Source organism: Vicia villosa, linkage group LG3 (assembly GCF_029867415.1).
Source record: "Vicia villosa cultivar HV-30 ecotype Madison, WI linkage group LG3, Vvil1.0, whole genome shotgun sequence".
NCBI lineage: Eukaryota > Viridiplantae > Streptophyta > Magnoliopsida > Fabales > Fabaceae > Vicia > Vicia villosa.
Genome location: NC_081182.1, coordinates 10,960,091 through 10,970,358, shown reverse-complemented (window position 1 = coordinate 10,970,358; position 10,268 = coordinate 10,960,091). Strand labels below are relative to the sequence as shown.

Sequence of the window (10,268 nt, the reverse complement as noted above, 5' to 3'; positions counted from 1 at the left end):
AAGTTTCATACCGTGGTTTAGGGATCATATTTATTCAAAGTATCGTTCAGATCCTGCTTCAGTAACAGAAAGGTTGAGATGCTTAGCCTATGGTCCAACTGTAATTGTGCTTTCTTATAGCGCATACGCAATTAATGGATACACATTTTATACCAAAGAACAGGATGATAAAAGTACTATGCAAAATAGTGGTGTTACCTTGGTGGCTGAAGCAATGCACATATCAAGTGCGAATGACTTAAATCCGAAATTTGCAAATTTGTCATATTTTGGGGTTATCGAGCGCATTTTGGTGTTTGATTACGCGAAGTTTCAGATTCCTGTATTTGGTTGCAAGTGGGTTGAAAATAATAGTGGCATACGAATGGATAAGTCAGGATTTTTACAAGTGGATCTCAATAGGGTAGGGTACAAAGATGAGCCTTTCATTCTAGCCTCTCAAGCTAAACAAGTGTTCTATGTCAATGATCCTTCAAGTACGAAATGGTCTATAGTGCTTTTATCTAACAAAATAGTTGATGAAAACATTGAAGATCAAGGTGATATTGGTGTTGGCATTGATTCTTGTACAAGAAGCGATCAAAATGAGAATGAATCTTGTACTAGAAATGATCATAATGAGGGTATTTGGATTAATCCAACCGTCCGTGTTGTTAAGAGACGCGTTGAACACAATCCTACCAAGAAAAGAAAGAGACGTTAGTGATAAAGGTAATAGTTTTATTCACTTTGTACCGATTGTTTTATTCAATAGTATAGTACTTATTCAATTTGTTTTATTCAATTTGTACCGATTGTTTTATTCAATTTGTACCGATTATTTTATTCAATTTTTACCGACTAATTTGTTTTGAACCATGTATCCGTTTGTCGACTTCTTTACATGTAAATATACTATTTTGACGACTCCGGAGCTGCTCATGCACTTATCTTTACATTTCGGGACTGTTTTTTTATCGGTTTTGCTTCTGCCCGTAATCAAAAGTCGGGCTTAGGGTCTGAATTTCGGAAAACCGACTTTATTTTTGAGTCCGTGGGGACGTTTTACCATAGCCATGTAAATTTCGTTCAATTCCGACAACTTTATTTTTTGACGCTTATTTTGATTTGTACCGATTTCGTTTCCGATTTACTTGTACATGCATGGTTTGACTTCCATTTTACTTGTATAGATTGTTAGCTTATTAATAGTGTACTAATGTGCTTTAGTTTGTTTGATACAGGTTAAATGGCTCCGGATAGAGATGCTCCACCTGAAAACTCACAAGAAAGAGATGCTCAAGAAAGAGATGCCACGGATACAAATGCTCCACCTGATACTGAAGCAAAAGAAGTTGCACGAGGCATCACTATCATGAAGGGAATCGTTCGACATAGAGACCAAGGATTAGTATACCGATTGGAATGGAATTCTGATAAACAAGCAATTGGTCCTAATTCTCCAAAGTTGACAAGTTATATTGGTACACTTGTTCGTATGCATATTCCGGTCTCCGTAGCTAGATGGAATATGAAAAGCAAAGACTTGGATGAGAAAAAAGACGCGATTTGGGACGAGCTTCAGGTATATATCATATATGGTTAATTGTTGTTATTATCTTGACGATAAATTGTTTAAATTACTTATACTAACACACTATGCGTATGTTTTTTTGCAGAGGACTTTTGAGATACCAGATGATCGTAGACGCTACATACTTGGTTTGGCCGGCAAAAGATATAGAGGGTGGAAAGCTTTTTTGACAAACACTTATCTTAAGGATAAAGATGGAAACTTTCTTGAAGAGGCACCGGGACGGCCAAAAAAGTATGAGATCTTCATTGGTGAAGAAGATTGGGCTAAGTTTGTAGAGCAAAGAGATGAAGATTTTCGGAAAAGGAGTGCCAAGAATAGTGAGAGAGCATCCAAACCCGCATATCCATACAAAAAAGGGCGTTTGGGATATGCACGCTTGGAGGATAAAATTGTAAGTAAATAGAAATGCGTTTTAATTAATTGTCTAAATGTGTTTTATTTGATGATTTTATCATTTGTGTCAATGCATAGTTAGAGGAGACTAAAAGTGAGGAAACCTCACTTCCTGAACATGTGTTGTGGAGGGAAGCTCGTGTGGGCAAGGATCATGCTGTCGATCCCGAAGTTCAGAGAGTTTTTACTGAATGTGTAAGTATAATACTGTGTCTTTAACTAAATCAAATGTTTTTTAATATATAAATGATTTTTTAATGTAAATGAATTACAGGAGACCTTGTCGCAATCGGCATCCACCGGTGAGGGGAGCATACTTAGTAGAGCACTAGATGCTCCTGAGTATCCCGGTCGGGTGAGGGGTAAGGGTCATGGTGTGACTCCAACCTCTTTTTACAAGAGTCCTAGGAGAAGAAATCCTTCAAATGAAGAAGTGTTGCAAAAGTTGGCGGAATTGCAAGCACAAGTCTCTGAATTGCAAAGAGATAAAGAGGCGTATATGAGAGAAAAGTGCAACACTTCATCGGTGAAAGAAACTAGTGATAAGGCTAGTATCAACTATCAAAGGAAATTTCCCGAGGTAATTATAATTTTTTTTCCTTTTAAATTGTTCTATTTTATTAATGATAATGACTTTATATTTACTATTGGTTTAGGGCATTTCATCTTGCCAACTATACTTATCGGAACCGAGTTATCGACTAGTTGGCAAGGGAAAAGTGCACAACACTTTGGGAGATTTACTTCACCATAGACCGCTCCCGGATGGACACCTGAAAGTATCGGTGGATGTTGTAGTAGATCATGATGCGATGCTACCGGTACCTGACATGGTCTCAGAGACGACATTGCTGCGAGATGCAATAGGATCATTTGTTGCATGGCCCTCGGAGCTCATTACCATTAGTGATGAGGTATATTGAAAACGATTATGAATCATTTAGTTTTCGAATGTCAATTCTAAATCGTTTATTAATTATTTTTTACATTTTAATTTTAGACTGCTCCTATAAAACCCACAGTTAAGGGTAAAGGGATTTTACAGGAGGAGGAGTCCGTTGCATCACTAAAAGAGGTACATTTAAAGTGTTAATAATTAATCTGAATCTAAATCTGCATGATTTTATATTTTACATAACTTATATGATTTTTAGGCATCCGCTCGAGAGTCACAACAAGTGACGCAGCAAGTTCGTACCGTACCACCCACTGGTCCTCCGAAGCCAGCGGGAAAAAAAGGCGGTGCTTTTGTGCCTCGGTACCGGTCGACGCTCGCAACAATGGTTGATATGTCCGATTTGACGGATGGTGCTGCACGTGAAATCGTTATGGATGAGAGTGTCTTCGGTATTGAATTCAAGTCACTTATTACACTTGATTAGGGGTGGCAAAACGGGCCGGGGCCCGCCGGGCCGTCCGCGCACCCGCCAAAAATTGGCGGGTTGGGTTGGGATTTTAGGCTCGCCGCTCGCCAAAGTCCGCCCCGCCAAAACCCGCCGCCCGCCATACCCGCCCCGCCAAAGCCCGCCGCTCGCCAAAACCCGCTCCTCCTCCAAAACTCACTCTTTTTTTAGTTAATTCTAGTAATTGCAATTCTTGATGGTTTATTTTATACATTTATTTATAAATATATGTAATATTTTTTAGAGTTAATTTGTTAAAAAATTACTTTTATAAAAAATTGTATTAAAAAATAAGTGAAAAGTTTAATTAAAAGGTAAAAAAAGCATATTAATCTATTAAAAAATATATAAATAAAAATAGGCGGGTAAGCCCGCCGCCCGCCAACCCGCCATCTTGGCGGGGCGGGCATGATTTTGATGCCCATTTTACTTGGCGGGCATGCCCGCCCCGCTCGTTTTTTGGCGGGCATAAGGCGGGGCGGGCGGCGGGCGGGGCGGGCGGCCCGTTTTGCCACCCCTACACTTGATGACTTGGAGGAGATTTTTAAGCATGATCAACTAGGCGTCAATAACATACACTCATACATTCGGTAATATTCCCTCATCCGATATATTATTTAATTAGTCCCACAATATAATTTATTTACACATTTCAATGAAAATAATCTAATGTTTATTATGTTTTTATTTAAGGTTGTTGTATGACAGAGTGTTGCGCGGGACTCCGTTGTCTAACAGATTCCGTTTCGTGTCTTCCGCCCACTGCAGCGGAATGGCAATTGATTCGGAACCGGAATCAGTTAGACAGTGCTTAGTAGATAGATTCATGTCCACCGGCAATACAGAATGTCTGCATCTTTGGGCGTATAATACTCGACCAGTAGGGTTAGTTTCTCATTCTTTGTTCATCTAATCTCTGTTTCTTTTGTGTATAGCAAAATTTTCATATAACCTATTGTTTTTATTTATAGAGCACACTGGTTGCTGCTTGCTATCAACCCTATAAGGGAAGTCGTGTATTATCTGAATTCGGTAAATGGTGAATGGACCAATTATCCGGCCATGAAGGACATCGTTGATTTGTAAGTGGGATCGTTCTAAATATATATTCGTGTATATTTATATATATATATTTACTTATTTGTGGGATTGATCTAAACATATGCTTTTATATATTTGTTAATTAGATCAATACAAGTGTTCCGAAGTCAACGGGACGCACAGGTATCCCGAACTAAATCTAGCAACATTACTTGGATCCAAGTGCAGGTACATTATTTTTCACAATGTTGCTTATAATATATTTATGCTACTTGATAAAACAATGCACAACTATAGAATCTTATTTGTTTTTCTATGTAGTGCCCGCAACAGAAAAACAGTTACGATTGCGGATACTTTGTATTGAGGTTTATGAAAGAAATCCTTCAGGCAAATCAATTAGAGATTCCGATCACGGTATGAATTTATAACTTAAGATAATTTCATATAATTTATTACATTTAACTAAATGTATCATTCATATTTTGTTTTTGTTTTGTAGTACCTTGACGAATTCCGTGCCACTGGATACCCGAGACTTAAGTTGGAAGAAATAAAAGAGGATTTGTGTCATTTTTATATTAAGCGCTTTTTCATGTAGGATTTGTGTCGAATTGAAGTACTATAATATTATTGATGTTGTAATGATGTATATATATAATATTGGATATTATAATGGTATTATATTAGTATATATATATATTGTCTTACTGATGGCTGAAATAATATCGTCGAAAATAAATTACAGGTCGAAAATATTACAGGCTGAAAACATATTACAGGTCGAAAATATTACAGGTCGACTGGGAGGATTAAATTACAGGCTGCACATTAAAATACCTCATTTAGCTACTAAAGCGCTTTTTAAAAAAGCGCTCTTAAAGGACAACATACTAAAGCGCTTCTATTTAAAAGCGCTGCCAAAGATTACTAAAAAAGCAAAAAAAAAAAAAAAACAACATACTAAAGCGCTTTTGTAAAAGCGCTCTTATAGGGGGGGCTATAAGAGCGCTTTTTCTGGAAAAAGCGCTCTTAAAGCCCACCCTATAAGAGCGCTTTTACAAAAGCGCTTTAGTATGTTGCGTTTTTTTTTTAATTTTTTCTCTCACAGGTGGGCCTATCACAGCGCTTTTCTGGAAAAAGCGCACTTAAAGGGGGGCCTACCAGAGCGCTTTTACCTGAAAAGCGCTCTTAAAGGGGGGCCTACAAGAGCGCTTTTTCCAGAAAAGCGCTCTTATAGGGGGGCCTACCAGAGCGCTTTTAAAAGCGCTTTCGTAGCCTATGCCAGCGCTGGCTTTGGCAGCGCTTTAAAGCGCTGTTAAAGGCCAAAAAAAGCGCTTTAAAAGCCCTTCCTCGTTGTAGTGATTCTATTTTAATTCTAATGAATGTAAATTTGATCAACCTATTAAATTTGATTAAACTATTGAAGAGTGCTTTAAATTTAATTAGATTTTTTTAAAATGTGATTCATAACATATTTATTTATATATTTATATTTGATTTACATCTTTAATCAAAGTGGTGGATAACTTGATTAGAAATTTTATTTGATCAGCCTATTTTGAGTAGGGAGAATTTGTGATAGTCTTTATAGCATAAAGTTTGCTCTTCTATGGTAGAAGACAGACTTGGTTTAAGATTCATCACCGATATAAAACCTTCAATGGATGTTGGAGTTCATTTTCTAAGAAGGAGTGTTATTTTTTTTTTTTGACGGTAACAAATTCAACTGCTTTCATTAATCAAATGGAAAGTAATACAAGGAGGAATTACATCAAACAAACAGCGTCGAGACCAAGAATTGGCCGCCTTGGCTAAAGTATGGACAACCATATTCGCTTGACGCTTTATGAACTTAACTTCAAAGTTGGGAAAATCTAGAAGTAACGACTTAATAGAATTAATAATAGTGATAAACTCCGAACTACCCTTCGAATTGGAACCAAGAGCTTTGACCACCTGTTGGGAATCACTCTCAAAAATCATTGGAGCATTGTGAAACGAAGAACTAGCTTGGATTGCTTCCTTAACAGCTAAAGCCTCCGCCTCTAGCACCGAGAAATTACACATATCCCACGCAGTACCTGCGGCAATAAAATTACCATGATCATTGCGAATACACCAACCACGGTTCGTAGATCCGACACGCTGATTAAACGCTGCATCGACATTACATTTAAAACAACCAGAAGAAGGAGAAGGAGTGTTATTTAAACACTCAATATTTGACATCGGATATCATGCATATACTAATGTTTCTATCTCTCTTCTACTTTTTTATTTCATACACTAATTTTAGTAATACACCATTACACCTAAAAATTACACTTGACCCCTTTTTGATACCTAAATTTAGATGTTAAAATATCTTCTCTTTTCTAAGAGTCAGAACTATGAGAAGACATGGTTATATGAGATATCACATTGACTTTTCTATTTGATTAATTATTAAATGTAAATTTCAATTTATTAATGAGCATAATAGGTGACAATTCGAAGATAGATTATTAATTAGTTAGAGGAACTTTGATCTATATGTTGTTGCAACACCCATGGCGACATCCCTAGAGCGTCATCGTAAATCGCATGGAACAAGTGATATTCATTAATGAAAACTTATGTAAAATTAAACTGACGATATTTTAGTAAATATAATAATTTTTTAAATATGAAAATTCATACCTCCCCTCCTCTCTAAATCCTTTCAATTCGGAGAGACGCAAAAAGTATGGTCTATAGAGATTTTGCTCTTCTCCCCTCCCCGGCCTTTTCTTTCCCTCCTAAAATTTGAACCAAACATATTTAATTAAAAAAAATTTCTCCCCTCCATCTACTCTAACCAAAGACACCCTTAGTGTCAATAATCTACGGAACAAACAAAATAATTTCAACATATGAGTATTTAATATTAGAGTTACTACTATATAAAAAGGAGAATTTTACAAAGAATATTTTTTTGTCCAAATTTTAAGAATCTGTATGGTAAAAATAATATATGATTCTAAATGGGACCAAATCTTTAAAGATTCTATAAACTATCTCAAATTCCATAAAATAAAGAATATAAATTTAGAATACAAAAATATTCTTGAATTATTTATATAAGAATTAATATTCTAGATATAAATTATATTATGATTTTATTTCAAAATTATAAAATATTAAATAAATTGAATATTAAAAAACTTATTATTTAACGACATGTTAAGTTAAGAGAGCGACAATGTTGTATGTAAAAGTGTCACAAAAATAGTAAAAAATATTCACAAAATAATTTAGACAAAACAATTGAAAAATACATTTTTCCCCTTGGCTTGGGAAAAAGTGTGTGCCCCCGAGAATAAAGAAGGTCTAAATATTATATCCCTCAATGAGTGGAATAAAGCCTGTTTAGCAAAGAATCTTTGAAACTTATCAGGTAAGACTGATAGTTTATGGATTCCTAAAGGCAAGGATATTATTACTATGGAAATTAAGAAATCAAACTCCTGGATCATAAAGTCTGATGAAAGTAAGAGAGGTCGTCAAGGATCTACCTGACTGGATTAACATGAAACAAAGTTACAAATTTCAAACCAGGAAAATTTATTATGCTGTATTGAAAGCTGGGAATTTTATACCTTGGAGATCCATTATGTTTGATAACATGGCTAGACTGAGGGCTATCCACACCCTATGGATGGCATGTCACAAGAGCCTAGCCAGAAAGAAAAGACTTATGAGGTTTGGTATGCTTAGTAATGCTGACTCTTGTTTGTGCAGGAACATTGAGACCCAAGAACATTTGTTCTGTGTCCTGGTGTGCTCCCTATTTGGACCAAAATGCTCAACTGGATGAAGGTCCATCATAATCCAGGTGGCTGGAATCAGGAAGTTGGTTGGATTACCAACATATGTAAACAAAAAGGTTGGAAGAAGAAGATTGTGCAATGTGCTTTCACTGAAAACAATTCACGAATGCTGGAAATTCTGAAACTTGATGAGTTTTGAGGGGAAGATTGAGGACAGCACTGTTGTTAACAACATTGTTGATGCAGTAGTGTACCCCCTTATCTTATCTAGATTCTGTTAATAATCCCCTCAAGTGCCACATTAACCTCTCAAGTGCCACATGTCTTCAAAGATTCTTATTTTTCCAACATGGCAGTCCATGTGGATATTTATTTTAAATTTTAAATTTTTTTAATCCAGGTAGATTTGTTAAATTTTCTTAAATTAGTTTTATAATACTTTTAATAAATAAATGTTTTTAATAATTATATTTAATTTTTATATAAATTTATTTATGACTTAATTATTAGAACATTTTAATAGGGCCTTAAGCCTTTTAAAAAATTACCACGTAGGCTGTTAGATAGAATCTTTGGTGCAATGTGGCAGTTAGAGGTGTATCTAAGGGAATCTAGAAATTGCAATGGGGTTTTAAAAAAATCTTTTACAGGGGCCTAATGCGAAACTCGCTAATATATTTAACCCTAATTTTTATATAAAAATAATATGACTTTATCGTGATATATTTGTGAAAGACACGCATAGAGCGACACAAGGACCAACTCGTTGTAGGCGCCCGCCTAAGGTTGTGTCACCTATAAGTGACTCCCTCCACCGATGGCTTGCCTCAAGGAAAAAATGTGGATAATGACGTCTATGCTTTTCATAACTACATGAGAAGTCGTCGTGACCACAGTTCATTAAAAGTAGGCATTCCACAAGCTTCATGGTCAAGGTGGAACGATTACTACTTCTTAAGATCCCCCAAATTCAGACCTATAGACCTCTATAAATATTTCAACCTTAGGGTTGAAGGAGAACTGAGATACAATCTGATACACATACATAAAATATACCCCTGAAATAGAGTTTTTCACCTTCGTGAGCTTAGGGGTGTTTATTAATTTGGGAAAATCCAAAACCAAACCGGAATCTAAACCAAACCAAGGTGTTTGGGTCTGATATTTTTTTAGTTTGGGAAAAAACCAAACCAAACCAATGAAACCCGATGTTAATTGGTTCGGGAAACGAATGTCAAAAATTCTACCCGCGAGCTCGTCTATCCAAACCAACTATATTAATTCATATAATGTATATCATAATTATCATGAAACTAGTATAAGATATTCCACTTCAAGAATAAAAAATGAAACTTCATTTGTGACATTCATGACCTCCTATATGGAGAAATAAAAAATAAGGAATTTTATATTATTATAGAAAATTAGTTGATGTAAAATAGATATTTTAAAAATATTTTTGCAAATTTTGTTTATAATGTATTTGATCAATCCAACCCAAACCAACCCGTTATTTTTCGGTTTGGTTTGGTTTGTGTTTTGCTGCAAAAAAGAGAAAATCCAACGCAATCCATATATTTATGATCGGTTTGAGCATCAGATTCTTTTAAAACTGAACCAAACCGGCCCACGAACACTCCTATGGGAACTTACACTAAAGCCTTTGGCAACCCCTATAAGCTTAGGATTGTTACGCATCTATACTATTTTTAGCAAGTATGTCATCTATGAAGAATTGGCGCATTCATCAAATTGATGTCAATAATACATTCTTGCATGATGTCTTACAAGAGCATGTGTATATGTCCATACCAAATGGAGTCATAACCAAGCATAACCAAGTTTTAAAGTTGTTGAAGCCTATATGGATTGAAACAAGCAACCAATAATGGTATGAGAAATCAACCCATCTTCTCATGCAAAATGGATACCACCGGTCATCATTTAATCTCTCTCTATTCACCCTTAAGCAAGGAGAAAATTCACTATTTCACTAGTACTTGTTGATGACATTATACTAGCCCGAACCCCACTTGATGAATTCACAAGGATAAAAGGCATTTT

The 10,268-nt window shown here is 35.7% G+C and overlaps 2 protein-coding genes across 2 annotated transcripts; one reads left to right on the top strand and one right to left on the bottom strand.

Moving 5' to 3' along the window:
- Positions 1–4,077: 4,077 nt before the first annotated feature.
- LOC131654902 (uncharacterized) lies at positions 4,078–5,078 on the top strand. Its single transcript, XM_058924827.1, has 5 exons — positions 4,078–4,257; positions 4,344–4,454; positions 4,560–4,641; positions 4,735–4,830; positions 4,916–5,078. The coding sequence occupies exons 1-5, from the start codon at positions 4,145–4,147 to the stop codon at positions 5,012–5,014; spliced, it is 501 nt and encodes a 166-aa protein (XP_058780810.1). The 5' UTR covers positions 4,078–4,144; the 3' UTR covers positions 5,015–5,078.
- Positions 5,079–6,138: 1,060 nt separating this feature from the next.
- LOC131657530 (uncharacterized) lies at positions 6,139–6,645 on the bottom strand. Its single transcript, XM_058926916.1, has one exon. It carries the CDS (start codon positions 6,643–6,645, stop codon positions 6,139–6,141), a length of 507 nt encoding a protein of 168 aa, XP_058782899.1.
- Between the last annotated feature and the right edge of the window lie 3,623 nt (positions 6,646–10,268).